The following is a 20,933-nucleotide window of genomic DNA, read 5'->3' as shown; positions in this document are numbered from 1 at the left end:
CATACATACATATATATACACACACACACACATACATACATACATACATACATACATACATACATACATATATATACACACACACACATACATACATACATACATATATATATACACACACATACACACACATACATATATACATAATCCCTCCTTTCTTAACAATAGAAGTAAATATGCTTGAAGAAACCAATGCAAACTAGGGCTGTATACATATAGATACATATAGATACATATAGATACATATATACACACACAAACACAAACACACACACATATATATACATACATATATACATATATACACACACACATATATACATATATATACATAATCCCTCCTCCTTTTTTAACAATAGAAGTAAATATGCTTGAAGAAACCAATGCAAACTAGGGCTATTGTTGCTTGCATTTGTACAGTCTTACTTAAATGAGCTTTTATTACTAATGTATCAGTCCGGAGCAGAAATACTGGGTGTAATATAAACAGGAGGGTGGCCGGTCCTTTTCCTTTTCTCTTGTTTATGCCTTGAGAGCATCTGTGCCTCAGGTTATCATGGACATATGACAAATAATTGCAGAATATGCTCTTGAAAATGGGAGGTTTTTTCCTGCAGCGTAGTATCAACTATTTCTAAAAGTAGGTCTGTTCGGAATTGCCTCCCCCCCCCTCCCCCAGTATTGTCTGTTTCCCTTTGAAAAATCTGGAATGGCTCTTCTGCATGTTACATGGCCTATAACCAGAGTGTTTGGAATGGTGACAAGCAGCAATTTGCATTAGAATCTGCAGGTTTTGAGATTGATGCCAGACACGTTGGGTGTTCCCACAGGCAGAGTTATTTGTGCTTAGTAGTTCACTGTGCGGAACGGGCAACGAAGGACACATCCAAAATCTGTCTAGATTCAAAGTTGTCAAAGGATTGTACTGAGTGATGGAATGAATTCATTGGCAGCAAAGCTCTGCTTTAGTATGAAACATCTCCCTTTTGACAGGGTTTGGTTAGTGCAATGGCTCCTGATGTTGGGTATTTCTATTGTTTGGCTTTTTCTCTTTGTTTGGATTTAATAATACCTCTTGTCCTAAGGACCCAGTCATTTTGTTGCACAAAACCCCCCTGTAGCATATTAAGGACCTGCTCTAGCTGAGCAAGCATGTAGCCTCTAAATGCAGAGCATTTTGGTAGCATTTAACAAACTTCACCACCACCCCATTCCTCCTGTTTGTGTGAGCACCTAAATGTCTCTCATATCTCTGTCCAGCCCTCCTTTTCTGTACACCAGGCTAGTAGCCAGTCACATTTTTGCCTAGGGACATGGGGTACCCTATGTCCCCGGGCGCCCCCTAGTGGAGGGCACAAAAATTTCAGGTTTGTTTGTGTGTTTTTTCTATTTTTTAGTGTTTTTTCAGTTTTCGGCCTGCAGGGGGTGCAGTTTTTAAGCTAGCAGCACCAAAACTTCAGAGATTTTTCAGGAGACTCTCCTGATGATACCACCCAAGTTAGGTGAGGTTTGGATGCGTACCCCCTGCCCCTGATAATAGTTGATTCTGTTGTTATTAGTGGAAGTAGTTTTCTTTCATAATCTACCAGTTCTCCTGTTTGAAGAGTGTGTTGTTGAAATAAACTAACAAATACGTAAACTAAACAGGTGGCTCTTATGCAGATATTTAACTGATGTATCCTAGCTGCATGGAGCTGCACTTAACGGTGTTTCAGAAACTTTCTGCTGCATGTTGTTCCTCGGGGTCTCCTACCCTCCAGGAGCAGCAGTTCCCATGTTGTTCCTCGGGGTCTCCTACCCTCCAGGAGCAGCATTCCATGGAGATCTGTGGGCTGCAGTAGAAGGGGGAAAGTTGGAAAGTTTGTTCTGCTGATGGAAAACGTAGATCTGGATCCAAACCATTATCTTTGAGGGGTTTTTTTAGGTTTGTATTTTTGATGTTGGAAACTGCCTCGAGCAATTAGTTTGAATCAACTGCCACTTGCTGCCACTTGCTCTTTGACTTGCTCAGAAGCAGCAGTTCTTACCAATAAGGACCCATCTTCGGGGAGATAACAAAACACAAAACATAAGGTGGTGACTAGGGGCAAAAGTCTTCAATCCTTAGGTCACGCTCTGCAGTTCAGTGAACAGGACTGGGCTATAAGTAATAACTTGGATTAACTGGGATAATTTGGATTTTGTGTGGTCAAGTGAAGAAGGGGACTTTTGAAAGGGAGGCCCAGAAATCTGTTCTGCAGAATTTAAAACACCTAGATATGGATCATCAAGGAGTTGCTGCTGTCACCTGCAACAGCTGTGGGATGTTTGTTTTTCTGCCAGAGGATATGGGTAGCTACACCTACAGCAAGTGCAAGTTGGTTACTTTGTTAGAAGGTACAGCAGCTTGAAACACAAGTAGCTACACTTCAGCACATTAAGAAGAACAAGACTTTCCTGGACAGAATGTAGCAGACGGTACTGGGTGGAGAACGTACCCGGGACATCTCTGAAGAGGATGACAGCTCTCCTACAGAGAGGCCGCCTCTCCCCTTATTGCCCTCAAAGCCCCCTCTGGTCTCTGCGGGGGGGAGGGGGGATTTGTTGGTAATCCTGGGTCCCAGGGGTGTTTGACTGGCTACGACATGGGCCAGAGCTTTTCCGGGGATGCTTAGTCTGGAGAAGCGAAGGTTAAGGGGGGACATGATAGCTATGTTTAAATATTTGAAGGGATGTCATGACGAAGAGGGAGCAAGCTTGTTTTCTGCTGCCTCAGACTAAGACACGGAGTCATGGATTCAAGGGGCAGGAAAAGAGATTCAACCTAAACATTAGGAAGAACTTCCTGACCGTCAGGGCTGTTCGACAGTGGAATTCACTGCCTTGAAGAGTGGTGGCGTCTCCTTCTCTTGAAGGTGTTTAAACAGAGGCTGGATGATCATGTGTCAGGGGCACTTTGATTATGTGTTCCTGCATGGCAGGGGATTGGACTTGATAGCCCTTGTGGTCTCTTCCAACTCTATGATGCTAAAGATACAGCATAAAAATATTTAACTTTTTAAAAAATTAAGTGTCATGAAGCATATGCTATTCCTAGCTAAAGGGGACCAAAAATTAGCTGCTTGTGGGCCCTATTTAACATGCAAAGTTGTTTTAAAAATGTGAAGGACAAGGAAGTACTTTAATTATGTAGCAAATGTGGCCAAAGACCTGTGAGATTGGTGTTTATGATGGTCTTCTGTTGTAGAGGTAGGACGGGACTCATTCAGGTCAGAGAGTACCAACCAACCATTTGAATGGTCCTTCATTGCTACGGCATGGTAGCGACTATCAGACCGCTGTCGGTGGACTTAAATGTTTCATAGGTAGCATTTCCTTGGTGGTAGGTCTCAACATCTTATTTATTTACTAAAATATTTATGTCTTGTTTTTCTGTAAGATGGCTTGGATATTATTGAGGTGATGGTAGCAACCACAGTTGACCAAGTTGTTTTGCTTGTAATAACTTTGGCTCAATTGAGTTAAGTTTTCCAGACTATGGTAACATGCTGAGATCTTATGTGCTTCCTCCTCCCGTCTCACCCCAATTTTCTCTAATTCCATAATTTTGATGTCACGTGCAAATGGGATAGAATATAATTAGCGCTAAGCAGGATGGCCTACAAAGTATGGCCTACATACCTGCTTCCAAACATGGGTCCGAGTCATGGTTGGAGTACTGTGGCAAAATATGGTGGGAGGCAATCAGGACCTTGAAGGAACTTAGAACACTAGAAGGTATGTGTGGAGGGGGGTGAGGGCAAAACCTGTGGCATACTCTCCATCCTCAAAACCATGGTTTAGGAGATAGAATGGGACAGCACACCTGTTATTGAGATCTCTAGATGACTTTTTCTGAGGAGCCAAGACCAGGGGCTTTTTCACGTGTGTAGTTTTAATCGATTCTGGCCCCGAAGTGCTTCGATTCCCCCCCTTTCTTGCATGTGTTTTCCCCCTATAGGGGTTGCTTTGATTTATCAATATGTTTTCTCCAGCATTTTTGGGAGCACTTTTACACTGACTTTTTTCAAGCCGATTTTGAGCTAATTAAGGTTGTCTATCCATGTTTAAGGAAAGCCGGTGCAACAAACACACACGTGGTCTTTACTCATAATATTATATTCCGTTTTCTTTGTAGGCATAAGAAAAATATCGTGTGTAAGTGGTCCTCCAGTTCCTGAGCCAGGCTTATCATGGAAGCCACATGTTTACCTTGAAGGCCTGATCTATGTGAAATCAGTCAGCCTTCTTGAACTTCTCCATGTCTCGAGAATGCCTGCGTTCTGTACATGCGCTCTTTAAATCCTTCTGACATCTGTGTGGGCTGGCTTCCCCATACAGACACAGGGGAGCTGGATGTTGCTTCTCCTCTGCTGGTTGATTTGTAGCCAAAGGCAGATTCATTTTCCTCCAGCAAGGAAACTTCAGTTTTTATTCAAACTGAAATCTTCGGCATCTTAAGAGGAGAAGGCGGTTGAAATCTTTGCCTCTAAAACAATTATTGCAGTGGTTTTCTGTGTGGTCTGAAGCTTTCCCCTAAGATTTAAACATGAGCATTTTGAAACTATTCTGCATTCTCATTTTGTGGTGCTGTTATAAGAGTACTCCAAAGTTAAGTTACTTTTTAAAAAAAAGCTGCAAGGATTTCCCTATATACTTGTGGTCTGTGGTCACGTTAGTTTCTCTTATTTATTTATTTTTTTGTTCGATCCCTTGTGTCTTTGCAACTTTTTCAAGTTTTTGAGATCCCCTGAATCATTCAATAGTATCAAGATTTCACTTTTGAGTTTCTTCTTGGAAATATAAATTCACGCCTGAGGAAACATACATTCACAGGGAGTGGCCATGGCTCAGTTTAAGAGCCTTTGCTTTGAACGTAGAAGGTCCCAGGTTTGAACCTCAGCATCTCCAGTTAAAAGGATCACACAGTAGAAGTGAAGTGCCTTTACCTGAGACCCTGGATAGCTACTCCCAGTTAGATAGTGCTGACCTTAACAGGCTGATGGCTTGATTCAGTGTCATCATAGGTGTTCATGTGTGTGGACTGGCTCCTCATAAGAACATAAGAACATAAGAACAAGCCAGCTGGATCAGACCAGAGTCCATCTAGTCCAGCTCTCTGCTACTCGCAGTGGCCCACCAGGTGCCTTTGGGAGTTCACATGTAGGATGTGAAAGCAATGGCCTTCTGTGGCTGTTGCTCCCGAGCACCTGGACTGTTAAGGCATTTGCAATCTCAGATCAAAGAGGATCAAGATTGGTAGCCATAAATCGACTTCTCCTCCATAAATCTGTCCAAGCCCCTTTTAAAGCTATCCAGGTTAGTGGCCATCACCACCTCCTGTGGCAGCATATTCCAAACACCAATCACACGTTGCGTGAAGAAGTGTTTCCTTTTATTAGTTCTACTTCTTCCCCCCAGCATTTTCAATGAATGCCCCCTGGTTCTAGTATTGTGAGAAAGAGAGAAAAATTTCTCTCTGTCAACATTTTCTACCCCATGCATAATTTTATATACTTCAATCATATCCCCCCTCAGACGTCTCCTCTCCAAACTAGAGACTTCCAAACGCTGCAGCCTTTTCCTCATAAGGAAGGTGCTGCAGTCCCTCAATCATCCTCGCCGCCCTTCTCTGCACTTTTTCTATCTCTTCAATATCCTTTTTGAGATGTACGACCAGAACTGAACACAGTACTCCAAGGTCAGACCACAGCTTTATATAAGGGCATGACAATCTTTGCAGTTTTATTCTCAATTCTCTTTCCTAATTATCCCCATAGAGTTTGCCTTTTTCACAGCTGCTATACATTGAGTTGACATCTCTATGGAACTATCAACTAAGACTTAAATCCCTTTCCTGGTCTGTGACTGATAGCACTGACCCTCTGTAGCATGTATGTGTGAAGTTTGGATTTTTTGCCCCTATGTGCATCACTTTGCATTTTGCTACATTGAACTGCATTTGCCATTTCTTAGCCCACTCACCTAATTTATCAAGGTCCGCTTTGGAGCTCCTCCTCGGCAATCCTTTGTGGTTCTCACCACCCTACATAATTTGCATCTGCAAACTTGGCTACCACGCTTACCCACCCCTACTCTGTGGGTCATTTATGAATAGGTTAAAGAGCACTTTCTGTCCCAGAAATGGATCCTCTGTAGTCACCCACTCCCCTACATCTCTCCATTGTGAGAATTTCCTATTTACACCCACTCTTTTGCTTCCTGTTTCTCAACCAGTTTTTAATCCATAGGAGGACTTCCCCTCTTATTCCTTCATTGCTGAGTGCATTCAATAGTCTCTGGTGAGGAACTTTGTCAAAAGCCTTTTGGAAATCCAAGTAGACAATGTCCACTGGTTCCCCCTTATCCACATGCCTGTTTACATCCTCAAAGAACTCTAGTAGTAAGTTTGTAAGACAGGATTTGCCTCTGCAAAGTTTCATGCTGACTCTTTCTCAGCACGTCTTGCTTTTCTATATGTTTTATCCTTCTATCTTTAATGACAGATTCTACTAATTTACCAGGAACAGATGTCAAACTGACTGGCCTGTAATTTCCCTCGGTCCCCCCTAGATCCTTTTCTTAAAGATTGGTGTGACATTGGCCATCTTCTCCAGTCTCTCAGGGATGGAGCCTGATTTCAAGGATAAGCTGTATATTAAAGTGGTAGAAGATCAGCAATTTCATGCTTGAGCTCTTTAAGAACTCTTGGGTGAATGCAATCTTGGGCCAGGGGATTTAGTAACATTTAGTTTATCAATGGCTGCCAGAACTTCTCTTCCCTTGTCTACCACTATCTTTGGTAGTTCCATCGGATTACGCCTCCCTAAGAAGCTTGGATTCAGGTGCAGGAATTTCTCCTCACCTCCTCTTGGGTGAAGATACAGATGTCACCAAAGAATTCATTCAGCTTTTTCTGCAATCTCCTGTCATCTTTTAGCACACCCTTTGTTTCCTTTTGGTCATCCTAACGGGCCTGCACGCTTCCCACTTTGCTTTGGCTTCCTGCTTTTTGATGTACTTGAAGAACTGTTTGTTGCTGGTTTTGATGTTCACAGCCATGTGTAATTCCCTCATAATCCTTTTTTGCCTCCCCTTACAGCTAACTTGCTTCTCTTTTGCCACCATTTGTGCTTCACTTCCAGGTTCTCTGGTATTCTTTATCAGTTCACAGTTTGGACTTCCATTTTTTCCTAAAAGACATCTTTTTTTTCCTAATGAATTTCCTCAAGCGTCCCTTTGTTAACCATGGTGGCTTTCTTTTGGACTGGAGGCTTGCCTTTCCTAACCCTCGCGTGAACCATCACATTCCAAGCTTTGAGCTTTTGTGACCTGTGTTTTAAAATAACCTCCAAGCATCTTGGACATTTTTGACTCTCTTGATTTTCCCTTTCAGCTTCCTGCGCACTATCCCACCTCATCTTTGAGAAATTTCTACCACCACCGCTTTCTGAAGGCAAATGTAAGCTACATTAGTAGTTGTCACTTGTTCGCATGCAGAGATACTCGAATCTGACAGCATTGTGGTCGCCTGTTCCCTATCACGGCTCCAACAAGCACCTGAGCTTCCCACACCAGGTCCGGGGTCCGAGATAGAATTAGATCGAGGATCACATCTCCCACTGTTGTTGATTCTACAACCATCTGCTCTAAGTCTCACAGTCATTTAGGGCATATCCAGGAATGTTTCTCTCCTTACTACTATGACCCTGAACATGCATTTTTTCCAGTTTATATGGGGATAGTTAAAATCTGCATTACCACGACATTTTTGCTTTTGTTGGCCTCTCTAATTTCTTTTTCCATCTCGGAATCGTGTTGTGCGCTTTGGTCAGGGGGACGATAATATATTCCTAATGTTAAACTATGCTTCACCCCTGGTATTGATATCCACAGTGCTTCTGTAGGGGAATCAGCTCCCCCTGCATTGTCTATTTTATGTGACACTATGCTCTCTTTGATGTAGAGGGCCACTCCACCCCAATCCGCCCTGTCCTATCCATCCTGTAGAGCCTGTAACCTGGGATAACAGCATCCCACTGGTTCTCCTCATTCCACCATGTCTCTGTGATGCCCACTATATCAATGTCCTCCTTCAAACCTCTGTACTCCAGCTCCCCCATTTTAGGTCGACTGCTTCTACTATTAGCATAGAGACACTTGTATACTCTGTCTCTGTCCCTAACCTGGGATTTATGTGTTTTGCCCTCTAGCCTTTTGTAGACACTATCACTTATCACATTGCTGTGCTCTTCACTTGTATGTGGTTGATTTAACAAACCCTCCTTCTCTGTCTGCATCCCCATGGACTCTGTATTCCGAACCGAAGTCACCTCAGCTCCTGTCGGCTTTCCCCCAGGGATCAGTTTAAAAGCTGTTCTGCCACCTTTTTAATGTTGAGCGCCTGTGCAGCCTGGTTCCTCTTTGGATAGGATGAAGCCCGTCCCTTTTGCACAGGCCTGACTTATCCCACAAGGTTCCCCAGTTCCTGACAAATCTGAAACCCTCTGCCTTTGCACCACCTTCTCATCCACGCGTTGAGGACCCTGTATCTCCGAAACGCCTGGCTCGCCCTGCTTGGCGTGGAACAGGTAGCATTTCAGAGAATGCCACCTTAGGGGTCCTGGATTCTAACCTTTTTCCTAGCAGCCTAAATTTAGCTTCCAGAACCTCCGGCTACATTTCCCAATGTCATTGGTACCAATGTGGACCACAACTGCTGACTCCCCCCCAGCACTGTCTAACAGCCTATCTAGACGTAAGCGTGACATCCGCAACCTTCGCACCAGGCAGGCAAGTCACCATGCGGTCATCACGCCTGTCACAAACCCAACTCTCTATATTCCTGATGATCGAATCACCCACTACAAGGAGCCCACCTCCCCGAGGGGTATCCTCAGTCGTAGAGGATATCTGACCACCAACTAAGGAAGGTCCCATCTAAGGGAACATCTTCCCCACCGCAGACTGGCACCCTCTGTCACCCAGACTCTCATTCTCCATGACATCTGAAGAGATGTCACCTTGGAAGTGGGACCCTGAAAGCCTCATCTGTCGCTCTCTCTGCCTCTCTCAGCTTCTCCAGGTCTGCCACCTTGGCTTCAAGAGAACGGACCGTTCCTTGTATGCCAGGAGCTCATTACAGCGAGGGCACACCGCGACTTCTGGCCTAGTGGCAGATAGTCATACATGTGACACTCAGTGCAAAACACTGGGAAGCCCCATCCCCTGCTGGCTTCCTGCCTTCATATCTGCTTTTGTTTATATATTTAGATATTAAACTTTTAGTCAGTGCCCCTTTGAGGCTATCTGTACCTACTTCATCCCTCAAAAAAATCCGTCCCGTTATTAGATTAATTTGTTTGTTTATTTTTAAAAAAGAAGAAGGCGCTGTGGCCGCTAGGCGCTCGCCGCTGGTTCCAGAGACTGAACTAAAGACTGAATGAAGCTCTCACCTCAGGAGCCCCACCTTTAGCAGCCCAGGACAAAGAGTAACCTCTGGTTAACCCCTGTTAAAGCCCCCCACCTCCAGCAGTCTCGAGCTCTTAGCCTTAACCTTACAAAGGGAGAAAAAGAGAAAACCCCTGCAAAACCCCATATGTTAAAAGTATTAACTGTTTTAAAGGATGTGGCTTTGAGAAAAGCCCTCCAAAATGAACACCAGCAGGTCACTCTGCTCTTCCTGGCCAGTTGCCTTGTCCACTGCTGCTCCTTTCTGCTGGTTCCAGAGACTGTACCACCTCAAAGTACCACCTGCTCCAGTAGTTACCCTTTATTACCTCCATTTTGTAAAATGTATTTTTCATCTCTTCCCTCTCTTTTAACAAGTCATCGCTAGGCTGATGCTTTGTGTGGTGTGGAGGTTAAGAGCAGGTGGACTGTGAGTACTGGGTTTGAGTCACTGACCCTCCACATTAAACTGGTCAACCTGGTTTGCTTCCCCTTTCCTACACATGAAGCCTGCTGAGAGACCTTGGGTCAGTCACAATTCTCTCAGAACTTTCTCAGCTTCATCTACCTCACAAAGTGTCTGCTATGGGGAGAGGAAGGGAAGGAGTTTGTAAGTCACTTTGGTGGAATCCCCACTGAAAAATTAAAGCTGGATACAACCAGGTTTCAAAAGAAGCAGCACCTTTTCAACACGGTTTCTCCCTCCCCACTGCAGCGTGTGTCTAGTGAAAACCTCGATGTCTATCACGGATTCAAGCAATGTAACATGCAATCTGCTCAGCTGGTCTGTTCTTCCTTGTCCTGATTGTCTGTTGTGTTGTGTTGGGATGATAATTTTTTTTAAAAAAAAATTAGCACAGCCATGTCATTATGTAGAAGTGTAGGCAGAATTTCCCCAAGTTCTCATTGCCTATTGTGTTGGAGCGGGAACACTACTCCTACCCTGATTGAAAATTCATGTTATGCTTACTCTCATTTTTACGTTCGAATGGAGCTTTACATAAACAATTTCTCAAAATCATTATACCGTAGCTTCCTATTAAAGTACCTTCGTAGCCCCGCCCAGTGCTACATTAAAAAAGTCTGTGCGCGCTCCGCGCTCAGCCCATTGCACTCTGATTGGCTGGAAAGTTCGAAGGGCAGGAAGAATAAGCAGTGTTTGTCCCCCATTTCTCCCCACTGATCCAGCTTTGAAGCGTGATTGGGGAAAAGGTGCACTTCAATGCAGGTTCAGAAAAAACGCGGGACAAGGAGGGGGAGCGGGTGCCAGAACCGAGATGAATCCGTGTTCGGCACTTAAGCGAACCGTGTTTATTCATGTGAGTATCACGCGATAAATTGACCGTGGGGATTCCACCTTTGAGACTCCTTACGGTTCAGAAAAGTGGGGCATAAATCCAAACTACTAGTTCTCCTCCCCCATGATAGTGTCGAAAAAGAAAGAGCTTCAAGAAAGAGTGCAAGAATTGGGTGCTGTTGACTGAATAGTCTGTCTCTCTGATGGCTTAATTAACCTTGGGAAGAAATTGGCAGAGGGAAGTTCATTGCAGCTGTAGAATTTAGGGAAAAAATTAACTTTTTTTTGAAAGACAGCTCTAGCAGTTAAGCAATTGTAAGTAAACGTGCAAGTCCCAGATTCAAACATTACTTCTGTTGAAGACTAACCTTAAGGAAGCTGCTCATGTCTTTGTTTCATCCACCTGTCTTCCTCAGGGTGATAGTGGCAGAACTACAGAAGCGGTAGAGGGGCTTGCGCATCTCTAACTACAGCTCTCTTTTGGGGGCCTCTGAGGAGCCAGGGTGACGGAGGTTCTTGACCTCTTCCAAGCAGTCTGATTCTGAAGTGTGAATTTTGTTACCCGCAAACTGATGCTACAGCTATATTAAGCCATTTACTGAGATAGTTTTCTTTTTAAAAAGAATATTACTTTTTCATAAACTACAATACAGAAACAACAAAAGAACAGGAAATGAGAATGAAGTATAGCATGATAATAGTTCTAAATATGCTATGAGAGAGCCAGTAAAATTATACCAATCATATTCTATAAAAAACATAGATGAATCATCTACTGAGATAATTTTCTGACTTTTTTGGGTGCGTCTGTGATGGTGAAATTTTTCTCCGGCATTATCTCCTGCATTCAAATGTTTCTTCATGGCAGTGGCTCTTATTTCTTCCCCTTTAAGGCATTTTTAGACATTGGCAGCGTTTACAACTGACCTGTGTATAAGGTTATCTCTTTCCTGAGCAGATGTTTATGAGAAGCATACTGCCCGTGTTCCCCTGGGTCTTCCCTAGGTCTGTTTTTGATGATCTTATCTCTGTTGACTTATCTGAAGTAAATCTCGGGTACCGATTCTGCTTATCAGGGATGAAGTCTCCTTTTGTCTCTGAAAGGCCTTAGTCGCGGGGCCATAAGCCAGCACTGAACCCAAAGCTTGATGAAAGGTATATAGACACTTCTAACTTTCACTGTTTAGCTGATGATTGAAGCAAAGTAATACTCCATCCACTCTAATGTGTGAAACCAGGTTTTGTGGTGCTACATTCTTAAAGGTCAAGAATGTAGAAAAGAAAAATCTTTAAATGCATGCAAAACATTATTAGGAGAACATCTTGCTGATGAATCATAATAAGTCACTGTATTTCCAAAAATGAAAATGCAAGCACATTTCTCAGTGGACAAAACCTGTAATATCTTCAAATAGCTACTTTGGTCTTTCATGTTGCTGAAAGATAAACTTCCTCTGTGTTGCATGAATTCCAGAGCTTTTGTTGGACGTCTGTACAATCATTTCTTTGGCCTCGAAATATATTTGGGGCTAGTGGTTTTTGGAATAAGTGGTGTTCAAACAAATGGTGTTTTTTTTTAACTGAGGCCCCTTCCACACACACAAAATAATGCATTTTCAAACCACTTTCACAACTGTTTGCAAGTGGATTTTGCTATTCCGCACAGCTTCAAAGAACACTGGAAGCAGGGTGAAAGTGCATATTATATGTGCAGAATGAGCCTGACTTTGTTGGGAGTGAGGTGAGGGGGAAATCAAAATCAACCAGCATATTTCTGTCAAAGTTGTACAAATAATATTAACAGTGTGCAGTGTTAATTGTAATTTTGTAGTTTCTCAACTGCACTGGCTCTGGTTATCCTTACTAAGTTTTCCCTTTCTTTTTCAGGAAATCCGGGATTAGCTGGCTATTACCGGACCTTCATTCAAGCTTTGTACATGGGCCTAAATCGGCAATATCCAGTTTGGGTTGTAAGTCATGCAGGCCACTGCAAAGTCCCTCATAACTTGGAAATTGTGGAAGGTAATATGAATTAATTTTTAACATGCTGCCATTTTAAAATATTTGTACTTTCCTCCACATGAAATGTTTGAACTAAAAAGGGTTTCACAAGAGCTGGACAGTTATGGGGTTTACAATTAGAGATTTTCTGTTCCAATGTGGTGTTCAATTTGGGTTGCATAAGGAGGCCTCAGGCTGAGGACTTTAGGTTTGTCCCCATTGTAAACAAACTGTGGTTGGTTCATAACATCTGAAGGCAGCCAGGCGTGGAATTGGTGCATCTTGGGAATCTCTGAGAGATGAAGTTTTAGTTTGCTATGAAAAAGTAGCACGGACCATAAAATGGAACTGCAATTTCTTGTTCTTTAGTAGCAGTTTTGTTCCCAGTAGCGTTTGCATTATAGTGAGCTGCTACACATTTCCACCAATTTGACGCCAACACACAAAGAAATTGTTGTGATTAAGGCAAACTGTTTGGGGGAAAAATTTTATGTCCTGGACAGCATAACAATAGTGGATAAAGCAGGAGAAGACATAAGGCCCTACATGTTACATCCATGTTTTCTTGGCTGATAGATGGTATATGAATCTTCCTGACCCAAGTGACTCATAAAATGCAACATTTAAAAGCAATTGTTTAAACATTAAAACTAGTGAATAGTCCTAAGAACATTGTGCTGCATGACTCTTAATGTTGTATAGATCAGTGCCAGGACTTGGATAGCGCAAGGAAACCTAACTATAAAATTAGTTCTAAAGAAAACTTTAGGATGCAATCAAAATTTCCGTCAGTATTCTCTCTAATGGTGACTGTACTTGATGTCCCAAACATAGAGAACATTTTTCCTTTCACGTTACAGCTGGCTTATGGCAACCCTGTAGTATAGGGTTTTTAAGGCAATTGACATGGTCACATCATGACTCTGATATTCCTTGGAGAGCTCCCATCCAAATAATAGCCAAGGTAGACCCTGCTTAGCTTTTGAGATCTGACAAGATCCGGCTAGCTATCCAGGTCAGGGCAGGGAACATAGGGCCCTTCTTAAAATAATGACGCAACACTAAAAATTTCACATGTCAGTCCATAGCAGCTAAATAAAACACGGAGTCCCGTAACACACCGAAGTCTATCAAAAATTCTTCTGACATAACTTTCATGAATCATAATTCACTTCATCAGATGAGAAAGAGTAGTTGAAAAAAAAACCCACTACATGTACAGACTTTGGAATCTGATTCTTACAAATGAAAGCACACTTCTTTTTTGCATTGTAGCTTTGGCGTCTTTTTGCCTTTTGGTCTCTGTGTAATTTTAATGCAGCAGCACACTTTTTAGATCCTCTTCATTCGAAGACAGATTCTCACAAGAGGCCTATCTTGGAACAGTGAATTCAGTATGTTTTGTAACTGAGCTTTGCATGCCCATAAGTTGGCTATGTGTAGTGCCGCAGTGACAATTGTCTTGATTGAGAAACTACTGTGAAAACTATTAAGAGATCTATTATTCATCTGGCATTTCCATAGAGTTGAAGAAATTGTATAAGGCGCAGGTTCTAAGCCATGTATTAAAACTGGATTTATAGAATCTGGGCCTGTTTGCTGTTAACATATTTTATCACCAACTTTTGCATTTAAAATTTTAAGCCTTTTGATCACTAACACACGTGCACATTCCCCAAGCTGTCTTCTGTGGTTTCAAGGCTGAAAATGAAACCGGAGGCCCCTTGGTATTTTAGTCAAATTGCTACTAATCATTGTGGTCAAATGTCAGACTCTAAGGCAAACATTAACACTTTGGCACTAAGAAGAAGAAAAAAATCTCATAGGCTTCAAACTAGAAGTAGAATTTGACAATTTGTAAGCCCATGACCCCAGTGTGCTCGGAAAACCACAGTAAGCTATTGGAAGCTTGAGGGAGGGAGATAGGATGACTTCAGGCAGGTTTTTCATGTAGTTTTGGTCTCAAATTTGGTATATTTTTATCCTTTTATATTTAGGTCAACTCTGCAAAAATTACTGCTATGGGAATAATTCTTCAAAGAATCTTTTGAACTCCTGTGGGTAGGATAAATGGATTGTAAAGACATCCGTGAAGCCAAGGGTGGAAATATTAGAATGGGAATATAGCAACATTTTTATAAAACGTATCTTGTTCTATTTTAGAACTGGCCTTTCAATAAGAGCAATGTCCAAGATGACACGCATCAACAAAGTAATAGAGTGTATTGTCGAAGGCTTTCATAACCGGAATCAACTGGCTTTTGTGGGTTTTCCGGGTTGTGGGGCCATAATCTGGTAGTTTTTCTCCTACCCTGTTTCCCCGAATATAAGACATCCCCAGAAAATAAGATGTAGTAGAGGTTTTACTGAAGTGTGAAATATAAGGCATCCCCCGAAAGTAAGACGTAGCAAAGTTTTTGTTTGGAAGCATGCCCGACGAACAGAACACAGAAAAATAAGACATCCCCTGAAAATAAGACGTAGCGCATCTTTGGGAGCAAAAATTAATATAAGACACTGTCTTATTTTCGGGGAAACACGGTAGCAGTTTGTTTGCATCTATGTCTGGCCTCTTCAGGGGTAAGTCATGGTAAGATGTGTTTTATAGATGCAGGTGAAACACTACGTGCAAAACTACTAGACCATGGCCACACTGCCTGGAAAACCCACCACAACCAAAATTAGTAAAGCATTAAACATTTAAAACAAGAGCTATTATATAAAATGTGGTCCCAGAATAATATTTATTTATAATCTGCCTTTCTTGTTGAGACTCGGGGCATATTACAACATATAAAAACAATTCAGCCAGATGTCACAAGTCAGACACCATGAATAATGCAATAGGCCCAGCATTACAAAGAAATTACATACCTAAATAATGCTGCAAATGGATCACAAATACTTAAGACTGGGAAGCAAAGCCAAGATAATGCATACAATAAACAGTGCAGTAGACTACAATCCTATCAGTGTATCTAATTCCAACATGGAAAAATCTGTAGATAATTAAATCTAAAAGGGATGCCATGAATAGACAATTCAGATATTTCTACAAATCTGATAAATGCCCCAGATTTGTAAACTCTGGTTTCCTATGCTTGCTGCTCATCAGCGCGTGATGTCACTGCAAAAAGCGCACAAATACAGTTTGTTTTGACTGGCAACCTGCACAAGTGTCAGTTCTTCTTTTTGCTTTGTTTTGTTTTCAGGGGGATGTCTGCGAAGCTACGACAACACAAATATATGCACATTGCAGATTTGCATGTTGTGTCATCATAGTTTCACAGACATCTTTCTAAAAAAAAAGGAAAATGACATTGTTGCTGGATCGCCAGGCCAAACAAACTTTATTCACATACTTTTTACAGTGAAATCATGCGTGGCTGAGCTGCAAGCAGAGGAAAGTTCCATGGAAAACAAATGCAGCAAATGGCAGCAGCTCAGACTCTCGAGCTGCAGAAAATGGCAGGCGCAAGCTGTGGGAGGCAGGAAAAATAAAACATCTCCTGTCTGTTTGCGTTCACACACGCAAGCAGGACATGTCTTGAAGACAACTTCTGAGGGAAAAGTCCAAATTTTGGCAACTTTAAAATAAGATAAGCTTGAGCAAAAACAAAAAGTCCTGAGGATGTCTTGGCGAAATAGCTGTGCTGACTTCCTCCCAAAGATGCCTTTTTACCTGTTCCCAGGACTTCTTATTTGTGCTGTATGGAAGCGACCAGTATTCATTACAAAGATGTAAAAATTTGACAAATTCTGTAACTTGGATCATTTGGATTAGTTTCACATAATGCGCATTATACATAATACAATGTTCAAACGATAATAGGTGTAGAAATTGGATGAAATACGAGTCAAGTGAAATTGGATTGTAAACATAGACATTTGCCTAAATTCCCAAAGTATCTTGACACTTTTTCTGATGTGAATGTTCAACATACTCTTAGAGAAGAAGAAGAAGAGTTTTAGATTTATATCTAAAGAGTTTTAGATTTATATCCCCCCTTTCTCTCTTGCAGGAGACTCAAAGGGGCTTACAATCTCCTTGCCCTTCCCCCCTCACAACAAACACCCTGTGAAGTGGGTGGAGCTGAGAGAGCTCCGAGAAGCTATGACTAGCCCAAGGTCACCCATCTGGCGTGTGTGGGAGTTTGCAGGCTAATCTGAATTCCCCAGATAAGTTTCCACAGCTCAGGCGGCAGAGCTGGGAATCAAACCCAGTTCCTCCAGATTAGAAACACGAGCTCTTAACCTCCTACGCCACAAACAGAAAGAAACTACTTAGTAGCTTTGCATGATCTAAATGTACTTATGACGGCTCGAACTAGAGGCTGTCAAGGCAAATGAGAAGCAGAGGTGGTTTGCCATGGCTTTCCCCTGTAAAATCTTCCTTGGTGGTCTCCCATCCAATTACTGACCCTGCTTAGCATCCAAAATCTGACATGATTGGGCTGAGTCATAGCACCTTCCCATACATTAATTTATTAAATGAACTCCAACTCCACAATCGTACTGATGCTTCTGAAGCATAAGTGTCAAACTCGCGGCTCTCCAGATGTTATGGACTACAGTTCCCATCATCCCCTGCCAGCATGATGCTGGCAGGGGATGATGGGAACTGTAGTCCTTAACATCTGGAGGGCCGCGAGTTTGACACCTGTGTCACAGTTGACTGCTTGTTGACCATACTCACACAAAAGGGAAGTCTGGAATTGAGCTGGTAACTGGCTGGAAACTTGTGGGGCAAGGTTAGGCTATCATTCTCAATTCTAGTGTTCTTAACAGCTGTCTTGCATCCTTTCCTTGATTGCCTCCGTTCTTCTTTTACAAACAGCTTAAGTGTAGCACTGTTTGATTTAGTTGGATTATGGATCCAGTCCAGTAGTGTGTGTGAGTGTGGTCTATAGAAACTTCCCAAGAGATAAATGTACAAGGTAAAACTTACATTTATTCAAGCATCTCCAGTTCACAGCAAAGCGCCTTTGTTTTCCAGGGTAAAAGGAGGTAGATAGGAAGAAGCTCCTAAATGGGCATTAAAGCCAGGTTAACATCGCCAAGAAAGCTCCTCCAGATGTTGGAGACTGACGGATTCCCTATCATCCCCTGCCAGCATGATGCTGGCAGTGGATGATGGGAACTGTAGTCCATAACATCGGGAGGGCCGCGTGTTTGACACCTATGCCCTAAGCTAAGAATTACTTTCCCTACGACAAGAGTGCTTCAGTGGAAAAGCTCCACTGAGGCAGGCAGCCATTTGTCCATATGCTCAGGGCAAAGGCTAGGAGAGAAGTATGGCCAGAATGAGGAAGAAAGAAAGTTAGTGGGCGGTCTCCTGGCCCAGACAAGGAGGGCAAACAAGAGAGGCAACAACACAGTTAGATTCATAGCGCCCCCCAGTGTCCAGGCATGCAGAAGTCGCTCATTCCAACAAGCACATATACATGACTTGCTACCTGGCCTCAGTAAACTTTAAAAACTGGTCTCCTGCCAGTTACCTAAATGAGTCTACTCATTTTCCATGTGGTTTGGAAGTTATTGCACACAAATATCATCCAAGTGCTATAGACTAGATTACAGCTTTATTTTTTTTTGTCTCATACATTAGCATACTCATATTGATGGCAAGGGAGAAAAAGGCTTGCTAGCACTCTGTCATCTTGTTTTTTAAAAACGACGATCTATACGTGCTGAGTAAATACTAGCAGAATCGTTTAAACGTTGCTTTTTCCTATGCAGTGCCCCAATATTGACACTTTGACTCATAAGTTTTCCGAATGGTTCGTTTGCTTGACTCAGTCTTGCAGATGCTACCTATGAACGGCTTCTTTTATGGTATTATAAACACTGACTTATTTATATCCTGCAATGTCGCCCGTTACTGTAAATATATTATGATTTTTGGGTCTCTCCGTTGTAAGATTAAAGGATGTGGAGTGGGCTATTGGCAAGCTTTGGGGTTTTTTTTTTAAAGACAGGCTTAAAGAGAAAGAAAGGGTAGACAAGATCTAATCCATCCCAAGAGATCTGAATCAAGGCATAGCAATCTCTGTCACTAATTTAAAATAAGCAGCCAAAGCTTGCCGACACTTCATTTATTTTTGCAAGCTTGTAAGATTTCTTTTAACATGTCACTGCTTATGGGTCTTGTATTACTTTTCTTTGAGAATTCAGTTCACATTTTTTTCTTGGGGTATGGGGAGGAGTGTAAAGTTATCTACTCTCTTTCTTATAGATTCTGAGAAGCATGTGAGGCTTAGGGGAAGTTTATTTAAACTACAGGCTAGTACTTCCTATCAGAAATGTCTAAAAATATGTTGCAGTGTAGTGACCTGGCTATCAAAACAGAGACTTCTGGTTAAGAAAGAATATCAGTAAATTAACAAACTCCTAGATATTAAATGGGTTGCCATTTGTTAAGGAAGAAATCAGAACTATACCAGCCATAGAAAACCAAAGAAAAGTTTCAAGGTGTTGAATAAATCCTTTATTGTAACTTCCTGGGATCAGGAAGTAACAATAAAGGATTTATTCAACATCTTGATTCTTTTCGTCTTCTTGCTCTGTTTCACTGGACTGGAAGGAAGGAAGGAAGGAAGGAAGGAAGGAAGGAAGGAAGGAAGGAAGGAAGGAAGGAAGGAAGGAAGGAAGGAAGGAAGGAAGGAAGGAAGGAAGGAAGGAAGGAAGGAAGGAAGGAAGCGAAGAGGAAGAGGGAAGGAAGGAAGGAAGGAAGAGGAAGGAAGGAAGGAGAGGAAGGCCATTGCTTTCACATCCCACTTGCATGTGAGGCTCCCCAAAGAAAGGCACCTGTGAGTAGGAGCCATCATGAAGTAGCAGAGAATGCTGGACTAAGATGGACTCTGAGTCTGATCCAGCAGGCTAGTTCTTATGTTCTTAAGGAAGGAAGGAAGAAGGGAGGGAGGGAGGGGAGGGGAGGGGAGGGAGGGAGGGGAGGGAAGGAAGGAAGGAAGGAATGAAGGAAGGAAGGAAGGAAGGAAGGAAGGAAGGAAGGAAGGAAGGAAGGAAGGAAGGAAGGAAGGAGGGAAGGAAGGGAAGGAAGGAAGGAAGGAAGGAAGGAAGGAAGGAAGGAAGGAAGGAAGAGGGAAGGAGGAAGGAAGGAAGAGGGAAGAGGAAGGAAGGAAGGAAAGAAGGAAGGAAGGAAGGAAGGAAGAAGGAAGAGGAAGGAAGAGGGAAGGAAGGGAAAGAGGCTAGGGAAGTTGGAGATACCACTTCTTCCCTCCAATCATATAGGAGTCTGGGAGTGAACAGCACTGTATCTTTACACAGGCCCCCGATGGAACTGCACTGAATATCGGAATGCAGCCTTTAACTTTGTTTCATGAACAAAGTTAAAGTGAATCCAAAGATTTTGTTCTGTTTTCATGACTAATCTTTTATGTAACAATATCCTGAGAAATGCTTAGAAATACATTCTTTTATAGGACTAACTCTCATCATAGCTGGCCCTACTGTCACCCTACATATTGGTTTACAAACTGATGCAAAGCTTTCTTTGCAATATGTAGACATTAAGTGGCATTGCCCTTAGACAATCATACTTTTGTCTCATTATGAGAAGACAAGAATCCCTGGAAAAGACAGTGATTCTAGGGAAAGTTGACGGCAACAGGAAAAGAGGAAGCCCCAGCCCTCAGTTTGCAAGAGGTGAGCGAGACTGTTAACGAGGATGTTTTGGAGAATATCAATTCATAGGGTTGTCATGAGTTGGAAGTGACTTGATGACACTTAACACACAAGCACACATTGTCCATAGAGTCAGATTATATTCAGAGCCATAGCAAGGGGGAACTGTGCCCAGGGCATGTGTGTGCCCTGAAAACGCCTCGGGCCTAATTCTCTGCACTTGCCCCTCGTCTCCACCCCCCCAGTAGATGCCCCTGGAATGCCCCTGCTCCCAGCATATAATAATTCACCAAGTACCTTTAGAAGTTCGGCCATGCTCAAGTAAAGTAAGGCCCCCCCCACCTCCATCCCCTTGGGCGCCACATGTTTCACTGACTATATTGATCAAATTTATAAGTCAGTGGACCCTCAGGAATAGCTTAAGGGCAAAGTAAGAGTCTACACTGGGAAGGGGGTATCAGTGGCAATCATTACCCTGTCTTGAAAAAACTTGAGTCCCTTAAGTCTTTGGAATGTGTGGTTG

At 42.5% G+C, this 20,933-nt stretch overlaps 1 protein-coding gene across 2 annotated transcripts in view; it reads left to right on the top strand.

The window, feature by feature from the left end:
- The window catches only part of LDAH (lipid droplet associated hydrolase), a 129,191-nt gene that overhangs the window by 8,609 nt on the left and 99,649 nt on the right, over positions 1-20,933 (top strand). For both annotated transcript variants that reach the window (XM_048499091.1, XM_048499090.1), the window contains exon 3: positions 12,653-12,787. In XM_048499091.1, the coding sequence (XP_048355048.1) occupies positions 12,653-12,787 (135 nt within the window). The remainder of the gene's footprint in view (positions 1-12,652; positions 12,788-20,933) is intronic.

This window comes from Sphaerodactylus townsendi, linkage group LG01 (genome assembly GCF_021028975.2).
Source record: "Sphaerodactylus townsendi isolate TG3544 linkage group LG01, MPM_Stown_v2.3, whole genome shotgun sequence".
Lineage (NCBI taxonomy): Eukaryota > Metazoa > Chordata > Lepidosauria > Squamata > Sphaerodactylidae > Sphaerodactylus > Sphaerodactylus townsendi.
Note: the sequence above shows the minus strand (reverse complement) of the source record. Positions and strands in the feature narration are given on the sequence as shown.